Genomic DNA, 21,566 nt, shown 5'->3' with positions numbered 1-21,566 from the left:
CTGGAAGAAGTCTTTTCTTTCAAGCTTCTGGGTCTCACTATCTGCCATGACCTTTCCTGGGAAAGTCACATTTCCAACCTTGCCTCAAAAGCCAGTCGCCGACTGGGAATCCTCCGTCGTGCAAAGTCCTTCCTCGGCCCTCTTGAGCTCCTGACCACTTACAAAGCTTTTGTCCGTAGCCTGATGGAGTACTGCTCTCCCCTCTGGGCTGGTGCTCCTGCCTCCCACCTTTCTCGACTTCACGCTGTCGAAACCAGGGCATTTAAGATCATCGGCATCTCCCGCAATGAAGCTGAGTCATTGGGCCTCTCACTCAATCACCGCAGGTTAGTCGGTGGTCTTTCTGTCTTCTACCGACTCCTCTCCAGCCTTGCCCCCCCTGCTCTCTCTGAGATTTGTCCCAACCACATATCCACAGGGCGCTCAAGGTCCGCCAACAACCCCCTTCTGGTAAAACTACCAAAATCACGAATCACTGCTCATCTTCACTCTTTCATTCCTCTTTTTTCCCGCCTTTGGAATAAACTTCCTCACTCTATTCTTTCCCATTCTTCCCTCCAGGCTTTCAAAACAGCTGTTCACCCACCACCTCTTATCTTCCCCCATCCAAATCCTCGATCTTTTCTACCCCCGATAATCCACCCAAGCCCACTTCCTTCAATTCTTCTGCTTTCCTTCCTGAAAGTCCCTGTAATGTCCATCTTCTCCTCGCCATGTTCCAAGTCCCATCCCCATCCCTCTCCCTTCCACAGTTCACCTGTGTCTGTTCCCCAATGTTTTGTCCCTTCCACTCCCGCCCCTCTTGTCTCATGCCTCCTTGCTGTGAGTTGTGTGTTCGCTCTCATACGAGCCTCGACCAAGGTATACAAAAAAAAAAAAAAAAAAATAGAAAGATTAGAACATCACTTGTGCATGTCGGACAGACAATTTGAAGTGGGTAAATGATGTGAAATGGGAACCAACAGAACAGGAATATTCCCGTAACAACGCTTAAGGTTTTCAAAGCTCGATGCTTACTCAACGCGTTCACTCCTTTGTTCCAATTTTCTTTGCAACATTTGTTTCTTCCATGGGATTGCATGTTCAAAACACCCTGTTTCATTTTCCACAACTGCAACAAAAATAATTGGCAATATCATTTGCAAAATATTTCATGTTGTTCATTTCATGGCATTTTGTAAAATCTGGTATATAAATGGAATGCAGGATTCCCTTGAGGAACACACTTTTGTCTCAAACATGCTTTTCTGGATTCGAATCTCAACCCAGCTATACTGTAAACTGTTATCCTCATGCTTCACAAGCAGTGACACATCAATGTGTGTGCTATCCCTTGGATGGAAGTTAAACCGGGTATCTTGTGTGCCAGCATAACTTGGTGGATGTTAAAGATCCCACAGTGTCGTTCATGAAGAGGAGGTGAGCAAGTGCTCGCATCCTTTAAAAAACTTCCTGAACTCCAAACAATCGAGTGGTGATCTGACCAGGAATGTAATTCCCACCAAGAATCTGTTTTGCCAGAACAAACCCACTGGTATGGTACATTAATTGAATTAAAAACATGTGAAAACGATTGGAGTGAATCATCTTTTTACGCCACTTTTTGGAATACATAGTCGAGGCTCATGGAAGAGTTCACTGAAAGAAAGTCTAGTACAAATTCACTGAAAGGATCAGGACATAACAGGACAAAAGGAAGAGTTGGGAGAGGGGGGGAAGACAACAAACACCACCAGAATTTAAGTCCAGGATAGAGACAGACTTGGACATACAAAGGGTGTGGGGAGGAATGATTGGCAGGAAAGGATACAACTGAGCCAAGGCTTGAACCTCCGAGAATCAGAGCAGATGTTCAAACTGTAATTCCATCGTGAGTCTGGTTATGGGTTTATATTTTGCCTTGTCTGCGACTTCCTCTTCTTCTTTGTTACTTCATTGTGCCTTGTTCAACAAATTCTCAAAACCTGTATCTATCGTTGTTGCTGTCATTAATAGTTCAATGGAGTCATTTCTGGGTAAACCCTAAAAAAATGAAAACTTCATGAAAGCAAATGATTCACGCAAATCACATAACTCGAAGAACTTCATGGAGAAAAACAAGAGGAAAAGCCGCAACAATATTCTCTGCACAATAATCGTGCAGCAACATATTCTCTTGTTACAATATGAAGGATCTCACCTGTTTGTTGGCTTCTTTCAGCACCCTGCAGTAAACCAGAATCATTATGATGGATGGAATATAAAAAGGAATTATCGTTGTGGCAAGAACATACTCTTTGGAGAAAAACAAGCTGCAACATTCCGGGTCCTCAAAGCACAACTGATGTTCAGGCTCTTTTGATTGATTCCAACCAAGGAAAATAGGAAGGAAAGAGATCGAAATCGACAGACTCCAAAGTAAAACCACAACACCACAATCACGGGTCAGAGTCATCAAGGTTCGGTATCGTAGAGGCCTCGTGACAGCAATGTAACGATCAATGGCGATCGCGCAGAGAGTGGTGATACTCACTGTGACACATGCAACATCAACCGCCGATAAGAAGTTGCACACGTCTTGCCCAAAGATTGATGGTCCGTGTAGAACTTGCGTTGTAGTTAGAGGTATCACCACGACGCCAATTAATAAATCGGCCACAGAGAGCGAACAGATGTAGACGTGTGTAACGCCATGCATGAGATGATGAGAGTGGATCACAGCGGCGAGAACCAAACTATTCCCCAAGATAGTAAATGCACTCAATGGTGTAAAAAACAAGATCAAGCTGGTGTAGTACGGTTCGGGTAACCTGTATTCATCAGTCGTTGTAATATTCATTGTGATAGAAATTGGATTAATTGGAGAGAAATCGATGTTTGTCAATGGTAATTGCAGTTATTGGAGAAGATTCAACCAAACATAATAAATTTATCTAAATTATATGTAATTAAATACCAAGGAAAGCAAAATGAAACTGAACATTAATCCAACATGAAAACTGTTTATTACAAGTCGCATCATTTTTACAGAATGCACAAAGTGTAGACCAATACCGCCCTTTATATATAGAAGATGGAATGTAATCCCATGTTACGGAGTTTCATATTTGTTCCATTCTTCAGTCCTGAGGGAAAGTGATTAACGAATGAATATTTCATGACCAGCAATGACTTGTGCCAAATGGCTTCAAATCCTCAGGGGTATAAATTATTTATTTTCCCATCACTGTTCTTCTGACCTCTTATCAATAAATTAATTGTATTCATGCTTACAATGAGTAAATATGGTAATAGAACAAATGCTTGAACCCAACACTCAACCTCACATTGATTTTGGAAATCCTCTCTTTACTTCAAAACGGTGAATCCAAATTTATTAAAAATGTGCAAAAATGTATTGTGTGTCAGGAATACCAAAATATCACCTCACGAATTACCTCCTGTACGTTTCCCGCCCAGAGAGTCACTCGGCACCATTTTTGGGCGTGTGTTCACACGCAGGACGAAGCACCTCAATCCCAAAGTTCAATAGAGACTATATCTGGACCAAGCTGAGTGACAGAATAAAAGGAGGATATTCTTTGTTTTATTTTCCCCTTGTCTGCATTTATTTTTCGTGTTTTTAGCGAATACCAAAACTGTATTATTTAAACACGACGGTGTCGTTGGTGCTGCAGCCAACAACAAACCCAATGTCAGGTGTTTTATTTCTATGTCAACACACGAGAAGAGCAAAAACAACTTCATCTCTACATCCACTCTTTGATACACATCGTGACATAGTCTACCATTAAAAAAGAGTTCAAACAGGCTCCCTTCAATATCAACCACAATATCCCACTCACAACAGTTTTCTTCTGTCAATACTTGTAATTCCCTATGATGTAGTTTGCTAAGTCAGAACAGGTACTTTCACTGCCTGAATGATGCTTGTTCTGGTTCGAGTTGGCTGAATTATTCAGATGAGATTATTCTCATGGTTTAGGTTGGAAATATATGGAGAAGACGAGGCATTCTTCAAAATCTGCTTTCACTTTGTCAACTTTTTTTTGCACCAAATTTCCAGCCCTCTCTCCAATAATCTGGGATGGTGCGCTTCTCCCTCCACCGGATGTAGGTTATATAACTTCCTGGCTATGACTTAAAGTGACAAAGAAGATCTGATGTTGTTGCTGTTCTTTTGGTTTGACATGTCAGCATCTTTCTCCGAGTGATTTGCAATCCGTCAAGAGTGAATTGAAGGAAATTCTTTGAATAATTGTTGAATCATGAAGAAACTAGTTTTGAGATCTGAGAGAACAGGAAAGGAAGACTGGGGGTAGGATAGACAAAAGGTCACTGACGTATTTATTTCTTTTCTGAGAGTAAATGGCCTTGTGCTTTGGGCTCTGATTTGGATGTCCATAATGTTTATGGTTGAAGATTCTATAAAATTCATGGGAAACAGATGGGCATTGTATTATCACTTCATTATTATCATTATCACTTCAGAAAGAGCATTTCAGATAAAGGCCTTGTTGGATGGAAGTCGTTCCTGTGACTTAATAACGACATCGGAATAAAGACTTCTCTCCAACAAGGCCTTTATTTGTCAATGCACAAAGAGTGCTCCCTAGCAGACAGCTCAGAAAGCAGAAAAGGAAGAAAACCAGGCAGAAAGCAGAAGAGAGGGCAGATGCAAAAGTCTGAAGGAAGCAGAAAGGAGAAACGAGCGGCCAAAGCTCACCTGAGAATAAGACTAAAACATTGAGAAGGCTCGTGAAGGAAGGAACAAAAACATGTGAGGGAAAAGAAAGAAAAGTTTCACGAGCTGTTGGTGTCGAGCTTCTGTGGAAAAAGAACACTCCTTCCATGAGCGTCATCCTGCCCTCTCAAACCTATCAGCCACGAAGGACAAGGAGGGTGAACGGCAGCACCTCATTCATGGGGGTCAAAGGAGGAAGGATCTGAGGCAGAGTCGCACATCTCACTCGCATATCTGGGACACCAGAAAGGACTTGCCCACTGGGTCTGGGCACCACAAGACACGGCTGCTTGTCCCCGTCGCTACACATCGCCACTGGCCATCTTCTCCATCCATTTTACTCCGCATTCTCCTGTATATTTGCGTGAGGTGAGGTGGAGAAGGAAAGACTGTGTTATGGGTCCGGCAGTTGCGTTAACCCCCCCCCCCCACCACCCTTCCCCTCATTAAACCCTATTGTGGTAGATGGGTGGATGTTACTGGCCAGGCCCGGATCACCAAGCAGTTTTTCTTCAAAAGCGGTCCCATAATCCTCAGATATTATGGCACATGCAAGAGGAGCAGTGTGGCACTGGTAGAGCAACGGAAGCACAGTTAAAGGGGTTGACACTCGAACCCACAACAAATACATGGACACCATCAACTAAAAATAAATGGGGATTTAATGAAAATAGAAGAAATATTTACAAGGGTTATAATTCAGAAAGTAACAATAATAATAGGTGAAGTAAATTTTGAGGCGCCTCTGCACTTGGACTTTAATCCAGACAAGGGTAAAATAAAACAAAGTAAATCCTCCCTTTATTCTGGCATTCAGCTTGGTCCAGAGATAGTCTCTATTGAACTTTGAGATTGAGGTGCATAGTCCTGCGTGTGAACACATGGCTAAAAATGGTGCCGAGTTACTCTCTGGGCAGGAAACGTACATGAGGTAATTCGTGAGGTGATATTCGACACCAGGCTCACCAACTGTGCTTACTGATGAGGCTGCTCTCTGAAGAATGGCGCCACTCCCTTCGGTGATACACCCGAGGCTTTGAGGTCCGTCTCTCATGACCAGACAAGAGCCAATGGCCAGCGTCTTGCTCCACCATGTGAGACAATTCACCTGAGCAGGAAAATGAGAAGCGTGCCGTCATTTTGTCATGCCGAAAGGAGAGAAAAAATGAGATCCTTCATCCTAGCCACGTTCCTCTCACAACTACTGTCTGCTTCTCGAACCAAAACCCTCCTTCCACCTCCAGGCGTGTCTTGTTGGCATGAAAACCGGGAAGGTGGGGTTTCTGCCTGCCCGGCACGTTTTGCATGCTTGCTGGTTTGGTTTTTGTTGTGATAAAAATGCACTTCTTTCATGGCTGGCTTGTAAATACAAAACCGCAGGTCACAGAGGGCAATTCAATACTGGGGGAAATTTGTCTTAATTCCTGTCTAATTAACACAGCACCTCCCCCCTCCCACCACCTCACTGTGATTCGTAACATTTATGCTTTGGTAATCGGCAGTAATGCTCGGCAGTAATCCAAGTGTGTGCTGAGGGCACTGACCCCAATTAGCCAGCCGTCCATCAGAAAAGTATAATTTGAAGTATTGTACCCCTGCCCAGATTGGCCATGCCAATCAGCGTTCATGGTTGCTTTGCAAACTGCCGGTGGGCAGACTTATCTGTGCCCAGCGGCCTGAGGACCAGGCCTTCAGGAGGGACCCAAGTGCTTCCCCTCCTGGAAAGCCTTGAACCCTTCATCCGTGACAAATTTGTTGTCAAGAGTGGGATTAATTTGGGTCAAGAGCGAGATTCGGTTCGAGGGGGCGACTAGCGTACACCCAAATTATAAAAAGCTGGCTAGCCAAAATTTTAGTAAAAAGTAATTATGTAGCTATGTCGGACCATGACAAGCAGATCATCCAGGTGGGTTTTGATGAGGATGATGATTTGGTGGAGGACCCCATGGTTCAGGGAATTGTATATGACAATGACATTGAGTGAGGGGGCACAGTCAGGGGCACCATGGAAATACAAACTGAGCTCGAAAACTCCCACCCCCATTCCCCAGAAAACGTGGCGCAGGATTGGGGATCAGCATCACCATTGCAGTCCAGCAATGATAAGATGATGCTGTTCATGAGACAGATGATGGCAAAGATGGAATTAGGGCTGGGGGCTGTCGAAGAAAATTAACTCACAGGTTCTTTTAACAATTTATTTTAACAGAGTTGAATCATTATTCACATTGATCCATGGAGAGAGAAATTTCAAAGTCATAATGCCAAGATCTCTCCAATTAACTGCTTTAGCATCGTCTCTTGTATACACTTAAACAAGAGATGATGCAATAAGGCTTTTTGAGTAAAACTGCTTCTGGAGAATCAAGTCCGAAAAATTCAAAATCACAAACATCTTTCTGAAAATTCAATGATGAAATACCCAGCTGTTCCTAAATAGATAATGATCACTTCAGCACTTCATTTTTCTTCATGTTACTCCCAAGCCAGTAACAGAAAAGGTTGTCAATAATTTCCTGTAAAATCATCATAATGATTTTACATTTCATATAACTTCTGATTTAAAACCCATCTACTTCAATAAGATTAAACTTATCCCGATTTAAGCTTAATTAATAACAGAAAGGAAAAAGACTTAGAAATATGAATTAAATCCTGTTCATTTTACAATTTCTACACTTTGTGTTGAGAAATGCAGAGCCACACAGAGCAGTCTTGAAATCAAAAATTACATCTTATCTCCAAAACCATGCATTTTGCAAGACCACCCACAGCTTGACAAGAACAGAGGCTTGGTCAATTTATATAATCTGCATTATGTCTTCTTCTTCTTTCGGCTGCTCCCGTTAGGGGTCGCCACAGCGGATCATCCATATGATCTGCATAGTGATTTGGCACGTTTTTTACACCGGATGCCCTTCCTGACGCAACCCTGGTCGCCGCTTGCCACACAGGGATCTGGTACACCTATTTTTAACCGGGGTATACACCGGCCCAGTACACTGGTACTCATTTCGCCGACCTCGGAAGGATGACAGGCTGGGTCAACCCCCTGGTGTATTAATTCAGTGGCTCAACGGGGCTTGAACTCAGGACCTTTTGGATCCCAAGCCGCTGCCCTAACCACTGTGCCAACACCAGGCTTAATAATCTGCATTATGTGAGCTTCATTAAACTGCTTACAATTCTTTAATGCTTTTCACTGAGAGGTCCAAACAGTTGAAACAAATAAAAAATCACTACTACATATCCTCCTTTTGTCCTCAAAAAGGACAATATAGAGTAACATATTAGCAATCAACAATGTCTTTTGATTAAATATCTGCTTTTTTGAATAATTTCCATCAATAAATTTTGTGGTCCAAACAGCACAAATATGTGACATATCATATGGCAACGTTTGCAAATGAAATTGAATTTGGGATCAATGTTACCGATTTCCAAGTCTTTCACCATCCTCAAGGATAGATTTGCATTAGTTGGTTCACCAGATAAATCTGGGAGCAAAGGGCAGTTACACAACTGTGCCTGTCTCGGTCGTCCCTACATGAGAGATCTCACCCATTTTCAGCAAATAACAACCCAGCCATTTAAAACATACACCAGAGTGTTATTCGATGATAACTTGCTCTTATGACCATCAATCTTCCTGAGGAAGGTGTCTGCTTAAGGTCACAGGAGGCATGCCCAATGAACCAAATATTGGTTTTGAAGTATAATTTCTCTCCAGATTTTCAATGTCAATATTGCATCAATCATCATCATACAAATCTTCCTTTTCAATTTGGTAAAATCCCTAAAAGGTCTCCTCCATTGTCTCCAAGACCATTTCTGCAGGATGTATAACCACCATCAAGGTCAGACCATTCATCATACATTATCTATATATTAATACTGAAGGACCAATTTTGTGCTCCTCCTAGCGGTCGCATCTCGTTTTTCTCGGTACTGTGACCTGGACTGAAAGAGACTTCGTACCTATAAGAGTGCATCGCACATAGTGGCAATAGTCAACCTTCAACTCTGTAGCATCTATATATTAATACTAAAGGACCAATTGTGTGCTCCTCCGAGCAGTCAAGTCACGGTTTTGTCAGTACTGTGACCTGGACTGAAAGAAACTTCGTACCTGTAAGAGTGCATCGCACATAGTGGCAATAGTCAACTTTCAACTCTGAAACATCTATATATTAATACTGAAGGACCAATTTTGTGCTCCTCCTAGCGGTCACGTCACGTTTTTCTCGGTACTGTGACCTGAGAGGGTTTCACACGGTGTACGTCAAAGTAGACACGCGCACAAATCAGGGGACTTCTTCACAAGGAGTAGTGTACACCAAAAATTTCGTGTACGAGGACGTTTAGTAGGCCTCATTAGGTAAGGCTATGGAGTACATCGACAGGGATCCGGCTCTTACGAGAGCCGCCACTGGTTGTCATATTGGCCTCATGGAACAGAATCCGTCTGTGACGGGGTTTCGGCTAGTTTAATAATATTGTGGTGGTGATGTAAAATCCTATGCCGTCCAGGCAATGGCACACAACATGCAGCGATCCCAAGGCAGTTATTTCAATAGTATGTGTGTTAGTTAGTCCCTTCCATATGTCGAGTGGGTAAAGGGGAAAGATGCTTTGTGTGGGACTCTTTCAGTTCGACCTCTTATACCTCTTTCACCTTTAACCCTCACAGTTATTCAACTCCTTTTCTTTCACCCCTTTTCTCTCACATGAAACATGAAAGAAAGCCAGCACACAAATCAGAAAACACCACAAGAAACTAAACATACGCACTGCGAGCGCCAATTTTCCATTAAAAACTGCATGCCAATTCTCAACTGCCATTTCACCTCAGACCTTCATTCCACTCACAAAACTATACCACACTCACCATAACCACTTCATATAACTAATAAAAAATCCCCAAAACAACCTACGCTTGCATATTCCCACTACAAACACGACCGATATTCACAATTTCATTACAAGGAAAGAACTTCTACCTCTTCCCACAATCCCACACAATCCTCTCTCACCACAAAATGCTCCCATTACTCTACAACTACCGCAACTGCCACATATTCATCAAACTCTCACCATAGGCTCGAAGGACAAAGAGGAGATATAGGTCAGGTTATTTTTGGGCACAACTCGAAGTGCGAACATGTGCTGGAGCTCGTTCAGAGACCAATGGGTGTCACAGGGTTTTCCCTAAAATCCAGTGTTCAAATGAAGGCCAGTGCACATTCGGGAACAGAGAGCATCTTCAAAAAACCCCGGCCCCATGTAAATGTCAGCAGCTCTGACACATGGCACTGTTGGCCAGTGACTAATCCATATTTTGGTTTTGGGGCCTGGCGGGACATGCAGTGGCGATGACTGCAATGAACCAATGGGGAAGCTTGAATTTCACCAGCTACATTTGGTCTGATTTCTGGCTTCTGTCCTTTTCTGGGGTTCATAAAAAGAGCGAACGTGGTTAGTAGGGTGGTTATGCTGATTCTGGCTCACTTTCCCCCATGTTAATGAATGGGGAATTCTCAGCGATTCATATTTTTTTCCCGTAAAAAATAAACCCCCTTTCTATCCCAACATGTTGAAATATCTAAAACATGTAAGTGAATGGAGATTTTAATAGCCTCCCCTTTTTAGCCGAGGACCACTTTTTTTCAAATAACCAATGCATATTGTTTAGCTCACTCATTGAACCTATTAAGATTTGTTCATTCTCAAATTCCTTCAATAGTTTAATTTTCTTTGCACAATAATCCCCATCTAAAATATTTAAGAATAAAACATGTGAATCTTTATATTTTTCAAGATACCCCTTTTGTGTCATTATGAAATGATATACTTCTCTTAATGCTCTTGTTTGACTACCTCATGAGCCTCAGATTACTTTTTTGCATAAGCCAAGCCCACTTTCCATAAGCCCCGCCCACATTTTATTAAGCCACGCCTTCTTTCCATGAGACACTTTCCATAAGCCACACCCACTTTTACTATGCCCCGCCTCTTCTTACATCATTTCCAGTTTAGTTCTGATTCACAAAGAATTCACTAGAAAATTCTAGAATGTTATGTTTTTAGAAAATTTCCCAATGAAAGATTGCCTGGGCTTGCCCAGGGAATTTCCAAAGGAAACCACACCCACCATTCTTTCTTTATAAAGGCTTCAAACCCAGACTCCATTTTAAACATATTTTTACTTTTACTGAGAATCGACTGCTGTGCTGAGCTTGAGTGGGATGACTTTGGAGTTGCTTGGAGTTCTACTACTTGTATGGAACTAAACCATCAAGTTGATGAACTGGATTCAAACCTCTTATCTATTCAGGTAAGATTTTATTTTTCTATTTACAGAGTTTGTCTTTAGCATAGAATCATTCAATCATTAAATTATTATTATTATTATCATTTAATAATCATTTAATAATTAAATATCAATAGTGTGTCATAAGGGGCGACCAGGGTTGCGTCAGGAAGGGCATCCGGCGTAAAAACCTATGCCAAATCATTATGCGGACAACAAAACAAATTTCCATACCGGATCGGTCGAGGCCCGGATTACCAACGACCGCCACCGGTACCGGTGGTCAGCAGGGTACCAGTGGAAATTGTGCTACTGCTGGGCGAAGGAGGAGAAGGGGAGGGGGGAGGCGAGTCTGGAGGCAGTGGGAGAGGGAGAAGAGTAGAAGTGTGGAGGTAAGAGTTGGAACTCTGAATGTTGGGACGATGACTGGCAAAGGGCGAGAGTTGGCTGATATGATGGAGAGAAGAAAGGTGGACATACTGTGTGTACAAGAGACCAAGTGGATGGGGAGCAAGGCTAGGAGCATTGGAGGTGGTTTCAAACTGTTCTACTATGGTGTGGATGGGAGGAGAAATGGTGTCGTGGTAATCCTGAAGGAAGATTATGTCAAGAGGGTATTGGAGGTGAGGAGAGTGTCTGACCGAGTAATGAGTGTGAAGTTGGAAATTGAAGGGGTGATGATGAATGTCATCAGTGCATATGCCCCACATATGGGGTGTGAGATGGAGTATAAAGAAGATTTCTGGAGTGAGTTAGATGAAGTGTTGGAGAGTGTATCCAAGGATGAAAGAGTGGTGATTGGAGCAGATTTCAATGGGCATGTTGGGGAAGGGAATAAAGAGGATGAGGAGGTAATGGGTAGGTATGGTCTCAACAAGAGAAATATGGAGGTACAGTTTGCAAAAAGAATGGAAATGGCAGTGGTAAATACGTATTTCAAGAAGAAGGAGGAACACAGGGTGACACACAAGAGTGGAGGAAAGTGCACACAGGTGGATTACATCTTATGCAGGAGATGCAACCTGAAAGAGATGAGAGACTGTAAGGTGGTGGCAGGGGAGAGTGCAGCTCGACAGCATCGTTTGGTGGTCTGAAGGATGATTTTGGAGGTGAGGTTGAGGAAGAGAGTGAGGGCTGAACCAAGGACCAGATGGTGGAAGCTGAAGGAGGAAGACTGTTGCGTGGAATTTAGGGAGGAGGCGAGACAGGTGCTGCATGGTGGTAAAGATGGATGGGATGATTGGGCAACTACAGCAGAAGTGGTGAGGGAGATAGCTGGGAAGGTACTTGGTGTGACATCTGGACACAAGAAGGAAGATAAGGAGACTTGGTGGTGGAACGAGGAAGTACAGGAAAGTATAAGGAAGAAGGGGTTGGCAGAAAAGAAGTGGGATAGTCAGAGAGATGAAGAAAGTATGCAGGAGTACAAGGAGTGGCAGCGAAAGGCAAATACAGAGGTGGCAAAGGCTAAGAAATAGGCATATGACGAGCTGTATGAGAAGTTGGATACAAAGGAAGGGGAAAAGGATTTATACCGATTGACAAGACAGAGGGACCGAGCTGGGAAGGATGTGCTGCAGGTTAGAGTGATAAAGGACGCAAATGGGAATGTGCTGACGAGTGAAGAGAGTGTGTTGAGAAGGTGGATGGAGTACTTTGAGGAGCTGATGAATGAAGAAAAAAAAAGAGAGATAGATGGCGCAGATGAGGCATGGAAGTGTTTAGGAGAGATGGCAGTGGGGTTGTTAACCAGATTGTTTAATAAAATCTTGGAAAGTGAGAGAATGCCGGAGGAGTGGAGATGAAGTGTACTGGTTCCGATTTTCAAGAACAAGGGTGATGTGCAGAGCTGTGGTAATTACAGAGGGATAAAGTTGTAAAGCCACACCATGAAGTTGTGGGAAAGAGTAGTGGAAGCTTGGTTGAGAGGAGAGGTGACGATCTGTGAGCAGCAATATGGGTTTATGCCAGGAAAGAGCACCACTGATGCAATGTTTGCTTTGAGAATGTTGATGGAGTAGTATAGGGAAGGACAGAAGGAGTTACATTGTGTGTTTGTGGATTCAGAGAAAGCTTATGATAGGGTGCCAAGAGAGGAGTTGTGGTATTGTATGAGGAAGTCGGGAGTGTTGGAGAAGTATGTGAGGATCGTGCAGGATATGTATGAGGACAGTGTGACAGCGGTGAGGTGTGCGGTAGGAATGACGGACCGGTTTAAGGTTAAAGTGGGATTGCACCAAGGATCAACTCTGAGCCCTTTTCTGTTTGCAATGGTGATGGACAGGTTGACGGACGAGATCAGACTGGAGTCTCCATGGACTATGATATTCGCGGATGACATCATGATCTGTAGAGAAAGTAGGGAGCAGGCTGAGGCGAGCCTCGAGAGGTGGAGGTATGCACTGGAGAGAAGGGGAATGATAGTCAGTAGGAGTAAGATGGAGTACATTTGCGTAAATGAGAGGGAGGGTGGTGGTATGGTGCGGTTGCAAGGAGTTGTGGTGAGGAAGGTGGATGGGTTTAAATACTTGGGATCAACTGTCCAAAGTAACGGAGAGTGTGGTAGAGAAGTGAAAAAAGAGAGTGCAGGCAGGATGGAGTGTGTGGAGAAGAGTTGCAGGAGTGATTTGTGACAGAAGGGTAGCTGCAAGAGTGAAGGGAAAAGTATATAAGAAGGTAGTGAGACCAGCTATGTTGTCTGGTTTGGAGGTGGTGGCACTAACAAAAAGACAGGAAGCGGAGCTAGAGGTGGCAGAGTTAAAGATGCTGCGATTCTCGTTGGGAGTGACAAGGATGGACAGGTAAGGAATGAGTATATTGGAGGGACAGCGCAGGTAGGACGGTTTCGAGACAAAGTGAGATAGGTGAGATTGAGATGGTTTGGACATGTGCACAGGAGGGAAGCGGAGTATATCGGGAGAAGGATGCTGAGGATGGAGCCGCCAGGCAGGAGGAGAAGAGGAAGGCCAAAGAAGAGGTTCATGGATCCGGTGAGGGCGGACATGCGGGTGGTTGGAGAGTCAATGGAAGATGTGGAGGATAGAGCGAAATGGAGACGGTTGATCCACTCTGGCGACCCCTAACGGGAGCAGCCGAAAGAAGAAGAAGAAGAATTATTTAATAATTACATCACTTAATTAATACATTATTATTTTCTCTCACAGGAAATTGTATCTGAAATACAAAATGAAAATACTGCTTTTGCCACAACTTGGGGAAAAATTGTCGGTTTGGTTGAAGACCTTGTAAGCAACCAAGACCCACAGAACGAGCTCGACCTTGATGACCCAACCAAAGAGTTATACCTTGGAGACCAGCAAAGTCCTGAAAAAGAGTTTTACAACAATAGTACTCATTGCGAGTTATCAAGACAATACCCACTGAACAAGTTATACCTTGATGAGCCAGAATACTAGTTTTGCCTTGGAGACACAAATTTTGAAAAAAACAGAAAATGAGTTCTGCCTTGATGGTTTAAATAACTCCCTTGGAGATTCAGGAAAAGGGTTCTGCCAAGATGGTTCTAAATATGGAACCTACCTTGGAGAATCTCAAATTTCAGACATTTTGAAAAATGGAGATTTCCTTGATGATCCACAATTATACTATGTGAGATCTATCACTGAAACCCATAAAAATTGGAAAAATGGAGTTTTCCTTGATGATCCACAGTTATACTATGTGAGATCTATCACTGAAACCCATAAAAATTGGAAAAATGGAGTTTTCCTTGATGATCCACAGTTATACTATGTGAGATCTATCACTGAACAACATAAAAATTGGAAAAATGGAGTTTCCCTTGATGATCCACAGTTATATTATGTGAGATCTATCACCGAAACCCACAATATTTCTGGAAATTGTGATTCTACCTTGGAGTCTTGGATTGATGGTTATATTTTTGGAGACTTGAAATGTGGATTCTGGCTTGATAACTCACACTGTGATACATATCTTGGAAACTCAACAGGAATGTGGTTATACCTTGGAGATTTGGAAAGTTGGGTTTATTTTGGAGACTTGAAATGTGGTTTCTACCAAGACTCGTGGGGATCTCAACCTATCGATGTGATTCCTTGTTGGATGGTGCTTGTTGAGAGCAATATCAAGAAAGTTCTGGGAAGTAGATACAGGAAGGTTCTGACTCCCCCTTTCTACTTTATCAAACCTGAAAGCCTTAAAGACAGAATTGGAAGAATAGAAAAAAACATAAAATATATATATATATATATATATATATATATATATATATATATATATATATATATATATATATATATATATATATATATATATATTGTTAGTTATGGGAAGAAGATGCAGGAAGGTTCTTACTCCCCCGTTCTACTTCATCAAACTTGAAAGCCTTAAAAAAACAGAATTGGAAGAAAAGAAAAAAAACATAAAAAAATATATATTGTTGAAATATGTGTTTAAAAAAAAGATATTGCCTTGGGTGAGGGTTGGGTTGGGGTTGAGATTTTGAATGTGAGGGTTGGGGTTGCGGTTTTGAATGTGAGGGTAAGGGTGGTGATGTGGATTTCTATCCTCGAACCGCGTCGTGATCGAAAGGATTCTTTAGATTGTTGAGGGATCTTGTCCTCCTCGAGGATTCAACGTCTAGCCGACTCGGTGTTGCATGTATCGGGATAAATAAACCACAGAAGTTCAGTAAAAATCAATGTCCACAAGGAGTTCTTTCTTTTGTACAATTTATTTGCTGTCTCTCCTCTCTCCATATATCTATATCCCATTTTATAAGCAGAGAGGGCTTTTGATCGCAAAGAACAGAATGTACAGCTTATCAGCCCGGTCACCTTGTACTTGCAAAAGAACCAAGCAATGTTCAAAGTGTCAAAGAAAGACAAGATGATAAGTAGGTGGTAGGCCTTAACAACTAAATAATAGAACAGTAGAGGAAAAAAACAAACACTTTGACCTACTCAGACTGAGGCAAAGGTTTCTTGTCTAGAGAGTAATAATTTCCTCAACACTCCCCCCTTGTTGCCTAAAAAGGCAACACAAGTTAAGTTTTACGATATTTTTTTTTCTCTTCACTTGGAAATACATTTTCTCTTGCGTTCGAGTGTGCCCATTTTCTTGGGTAGTCACATCCCCCCTCTTTCACATCGTAGAGCTCAGTCCCTAAGCCTTTCCTGTCCCGCAAGCCAGGTGGCTTCATGTGGTTGTACAGCTTAGGACCTGGTCGAGGTTCCGGTAGGCCCCTAGGCCGATAGAAGATAAGGCTACCCGTTGGGCTGCACAGCTGATTTTCAACAACCTATTTCGGGAACAGAGCAGATGGGCAAGAGTGGATTGACAATTCCCGTGAATATTGAACACATTCATTTGCGCTACTTATGGATTTCCAAGTTCAGGTTCTATCTCAAAAGAGTCGTAGGACTCAGTCTCAAAACCTGGGTATGAGGGTGGTGTTTGGGTCACCATCACCTTTTTAGCAGTATTCCCCTTTAGACAAGAAACAATCAATGCCGGCATTGTAATTGTTGCACATCTTACAAGCACCACTGCAATGATGATCCACAATAACCCAACAGAAATCCAATGCAATAGGGTAGTTCCCCAGCCTCCAAAAATCCCTTCAAACCAGGAATAAAGCCCATCTTTCGTAAAATAATTGTGATACTTGGCTCCTTCTTGCTTAATCTTGTCAGCTATGTTTGTGATCTTCTCCGAGTTATCAGGGATATAAGTACAACATTCAGAGTTAATTACAGCACACGTTCCTCCTTGAGCCACGAGGATGAGGTCGAGTGCAACTCGGTTTTGCATTGAAACTGCATGCAAGGCGACGACCTCCGAGTTGATATCAACCATGCCTAGAGCAGTTTTATTTGCCAATAATTCAAGCGAAGCAGCTTACTCTGCCAATCCCACAGACGTTTGTCCTACACCGTAGTGAGGGATTAAAATCATGAAGAACAGTTCAGTTGACGTGAAACCCCGTTTACCCCGTTTCAAATGCTCAAAAGGTGACTTAGATAACAGGCGCATATGTGGCAAAATGAATGACAAGAAACAACATCCACTCCAATTAACTGGAAGCCATGGGTATGCTCGATTTCCACACACGAAATAGGTATTATTTAAAGCGACTTGAGGTCCCATCGTGTGATTTTCATAAACATAATGACTGCATTCAGAATTCCCTAATCTTCTTTCTCCCCATGCCTCTTGTACCAAGCATATTTCGGGTTTTTCTGTCGCCCGTTCAACCATAAAATGTGGAGGCATTTTACTTAAATTAAAATTTGGCCAAAACCAGTTACTGAAATTTCGTTGTCGGAGGCAATTTCCATTTCCATTGGTAATGATGTGGTCGTCAAGGTTATTATCTTGTTTATCCCAGTTTTTTCCCTTTGCCCAGTACCCACACCATTCACTCAGATTAAATGGTATTGCCAGAAGGGGTATTCCAGTAACTGCTGAATGAGGTATCTTAGTACAAACCCAGCAATTGGTTTTATTAAAAGCTTTCGCGTGTTTACGAGAAAGAGCCAGATAAGTGTTTATTCCATGTGGTGAACTCACTCTGCTCGTTAAGCTTCTTCAGTCTCTGAATGCCCAAGGCTTAGTTTGGTGGGTAGTCTGACAAGCCCATCTCCAAAGAACATGCAAATAACGTTGATCACAGACAGTACTTATCGGCTTAACAGACCAAGTACACATTGTACAACTTGCATTTAGTAGTACAAATAATCCTGCAATGGAAAGAATCATTAAAGTTATCAGGAAGCAATGTTCTCCTCGGGTTCTTTTTGGCCGTGTGCCAGTTTGCAGTGTGTGGCATGGATCCATGTTGCTCTTCCTTTACACTTCACAGCTGTATGGGTAGTTAGCAGTATTTGAAACGGCCCACACCAACGTGCCTGAAGAGAGTTCTTCCTTTTGTAAATTTTCACATAAACAAAGTCTCCGGGTTTGAAGTTATGATGATCAGATGTGGCTGGTTCTGGCAGAGCTTGTTTCACCTGTGCATAAAAAGTTCTTACAGCATGATTCAGAGACACAGAACGTAAGCAACGTGTCGTCCATCTGCTACACGTTCATGTCTTTTATAGTCAAAGGAGGTGAGTTCGGTAATCTCATTGGTCTTCCCATCAGAATCTCATGCGGAGATAAGCCAGTGTTTCGATTTGCGGTAGATCTCATAGTCATGAGAGCAATTGACAGAGCATCTGGCCATTTTAATCCAGTTTGTTCACAAATCTTGGCCAGTTTATTATTTAGAAATCCATTTTGCCTTTCTACTGCCCCCGCAGATTGCGGACGATGCGGGCAGTCGAAATGTTGCTTGATTTGCAATACGCGACACAATTCTTTCACCACTTTGGCTGTGAAATGAGTACCTTGGTCAGTGGAGATCCTACAAGGTATTCCAAACCTACAGATGAAATCCTTCATCAACAGTTTAACCACAGTAATGGCATCTGCTTTCCGACAAGGGTAAGCCTCAACCCATTTGGTAAACAAATCGACGATGACTAACGCAAATTCAAAACCGCAGCATTTTGGTAACTGGACAAAATCCATCTGGATATGAACAAAAGGTCCGAATGGAATTGGATGACCCCCTGGGGCCATCTCCACCCCCCTTGCTGGGTTATGTTTTTGGCAAATATGACATGTCTTACAATACTGTTCTGCAATTGGACTAAACCCCGGGGCAAACCACTGTCTCCCAATTGAAGCACTCATGCCGCCTTTGCTAGTATGCCCGGCCCCATGTGCCAATCGAGCGAGCCAAGGTAATAGAGCTCTTGGTGTCACCACACGACCATCAGATGATCTCCATAATTTGGATTCATTTTCGAATTCACATCCAGCCAGTATCCACAAATCTCGTTCTTTAGCACTAACAGCTGTCTGCAAAGTGTTTATATCGTCAATGGTCGGCGTTGCCTCTTGTCTCAATACACATTGTGATATTAAAAGAGCTCTGGTGTGGGCAGCAGATTTTGCAGCTGCCTCTGCCCTGGCATTTCCCCGTGAGACGTCATCAGATCTCCTGGTGTGGGCGTCACATTTAACCACTGCAATTTGGTGAGGCAGAAGTATTGCTTCCAGCAGATTCGCAATCCAGGCTCCATTCCTCACCTGCGCACCTGATGATGTTATAAACCCCCTTTCGCGCCAGAGTGCTCCGAATTCGTGTACAGCACCAAAGGCATAGCCGGAGTCAGTGTAGATTGTCACTATTTGGCCTTTGGCTAAATGGCATGCACGAGTGAGGGCGAACAGTTCTGCCTGCTGTGCGGCGCTGCTCTCAGCCAATCTCCCGCTTTCGATTACTTCGTGATCAGAGCAAACGGCGTAGCCTGTTAATAAATATCCATCAGGTGCACGTGATGATGAGCCGTCGACATATATAACCAATTAAGAATTTTGGATTGGTGTGTCTCTCAAGTCAGGACGGGGTAGATACGTGTGGGCGATTATCTCTTCACAATTGTGAGGATCACCATCTTGTACTCCTGGCAACAAACTAGCAGGATTCAGTGGTGCGCATCTTCGAATCGTTATGTTCGTGGGTGCTGTGAGTGAGAGTTCGTATGTCGTTGCTCTTGAAGCCGACAAATGCTGTGTTTTCGTTTTTAACAGTACAGCTGTCACTGCATGCGGTACCAGGAGAATCAAAGTGTTTCCCGCGACGAGCGCTTCTGTCGCCTGCACCGCGAGCGAAGCGGCTGCTACTGCCTTGAGACAAGGGGGAAATCCTTGCACTACCGGATCCAATTTAGTACTGTAATATGCAACAGGCCGTAATTTATTTCCGTGCTTCTGTGTCAGCACAGATTATGCAAACCCCTGTCTCTCACATGCGTACAAATGGAAAGGTTTTTCATAGTTTGGTAAACCCAGAGCGGGATCCGAAGAAAGAGCTTGCTTTAACGTTACAAAAGCCTTGTCTGCATTTTCTGTCCATGCAAGTGGGCTGGGCACGTTTGCCGAACCAATGTCCACCAGGGGGCGCACTAAGGCCGCATAATCTGGTATCCACTGTCTGCAATGGCCAGTCACTCCGAGGAAAGACCTCATCTGTTTAGCAGTAGTTGGCTTGGGCAGGTTTAATATTGCCGCTATACGTTCAGGGGAGAGGCGTCTTGTATCTCCCTTCAGAATATGCCCCAAATATTTCACTTCTTCTTGGCAAAACTGCAATTTAGCTCTCGATGCTTTGTGTCCTTTCCTGGCTAAGGCCCTCAACAATGTCAATGTATCTCGTTCGCATGCGTCTTTTGACGCTGAACAGATCAGCAGGTCGTCAACATATTGAATCGGTGTGGATCCACAAGGGAAAACTACATCATCCAAGTCATCTTTGAGGGCCCTCGAGAATAATGTTGGACTTTCACAATACCCCTGGGGCAATACAGTCCAAGTGTATTGCCTTCCCTGGTAGGTGAATGCAAACAGAAACTGTACTTCTTGGGCTATTGGTATACTAAAAAAAGCTGAACAAAGATCCACAACACTAAAATAGGTAGTGTTACTTGGGATGCTTGATAGAATGGTCGTTGGATTTGCAATTACAGGAAAAGCTGGAATTACCGCATCATTCACTGCCCTCAAATCCTGTACGAATCTCCACGTTGGCTTCCCAGGTTTTCTCACAGGTAGGATTGGTGTATTACATTGACTAACGGTGGGAATGATTATCCATTGTCTCAATAGCGCTTCCACTACGGGAGCAATTCCTACCTCTGCTTCTGGAGACAAAGGGTATTGCGGTTTTCGAGGCAGTTTCTTTTCTGGATCTATAGTGATCTTGATTGGATTCATACTTTTAATTTGGCCGACATCATTGGCGTGTGTTGCCCACAGACAAGTCGGGACTTGTTCGAGTATTTCAGGTAATTTTCCTGACCCATTTAATTCCGAGAGATCGACCATCTCGAATACAGCTTTTGCTGATCCTTGACATTCTGACCAACAGTATCCCTGTTCCCCGATCTTCCAAAGTCCGTTTACTTGGCTCGATTCCATCAAAGTCGCTTGTGATGCTTTCTTCAAAGAGGTTACCATGTGACCAATGTCCGTTTCTTGGTAACCTTCTGCAATCGCTAAAGTAACATGTGGTGTAACACTGGACGGTTGGTTCCACAATTTTAATTGTTCCTGCGTGAGATGCACCTCCAGGCCAATCCCTTGCTTCCCAATCCAAATTGTTCCCAACACTAAGTCAAATGTCTGGTGTAATTTCGAGAGTGTTTCACTCGCATAGACGTTATCTTTCCCTTTGATGTTGCAATCTGCAATGCAATGTAGTCGAGTCTGTAAGTACCGTCTGTCCATGCCGTGTTTACTCACCCAATCGAGCACCTCGGGTACGTTTCTCTCCAAATGTGACAAATATTCCTACAAATAGTTAAATGCTTCACAATTAATCACAGTCCAATGATATACAAGATTTTCTGTATTTTCCTGTAATAAATTCATCATAGTTTTGTGCGATTTGTGAGGTATTTCGAAATATACGCCCTCAGGGGTACACTTAACTGTACAATT

At 43.0% G+C, this 21,566-nt stretch overlaps 1 protein-coding gene and 1 pseudogene across 2 annotated transcripts in view; both read right to left on the bottom strand.

The window, feature by feature from the left end:
- Window positions 1–21,566, bottom strand: part of LOC147033030 (DDB1- and CUL4-associated factor 10-like) — a 300,685-nt pseudogene that overhangs the window by 113,174 nt on the left and 165,945 nt on the right. The gene's annotated exons all lie outside the window — the stretch shown is intronic.
- On the bottom strand, window positions 551–2,881 carry LOC147033035 (beta-1 adrenergic receptor-like). The gene is made up of 2 exons (XM_085871160.1): window positions 2,180–2,881; window positions 551–1,111 (listed from the first exon to the last, which is right to left on the bottom strand). Exons 1-2 carry the CDS (start codon window positions 2,816–2,818, stop codon window positions 842–844), a joined length of 909 nt encoding a protein of 302 aa, XP_085727286.1. The 5' UTR covers window positions 2,819–2,881; the 3' UTR covers window positions 551–841.

This window comes from Eptatretus burgeri, chromosome 2 (genome assembly GCF_056783735.1).
Source record: "Eptatretus burgeri isolate ZD-2024b chromosome 2, Ebu_testis_v1, whole genome shotgun sequence".
Taxonomy (NCBI): domain Eukaryota; kingdom Metazoa; phylum Chordata; class Myxini; order Myxiniformes; family Myxinidae; genus Eptatretus; species Eptatretus burgeri.
This window is presented reverse-complemented; position numbering and strand designations above follow the sequence as displayed.

What these genes read in the sequence shown, in the direction of transcription:
- LOC147033035 (XM_085871160.1), bottom strand. Translation starts at nt 2,818, where the DNA reads ATGAATATTACAACGACTGATGAATACAGGTTACCCGAACCGTACTAC. An exon ending in TGAAAGAAGCCAACAAACAG is followed by an intron (nt 1,112 to 2,179) that starts GTGAGATCCTTC and finishes TTTTTGTTGCAG; the next exon opens with TTGTGGAAAATGAAACAGGG.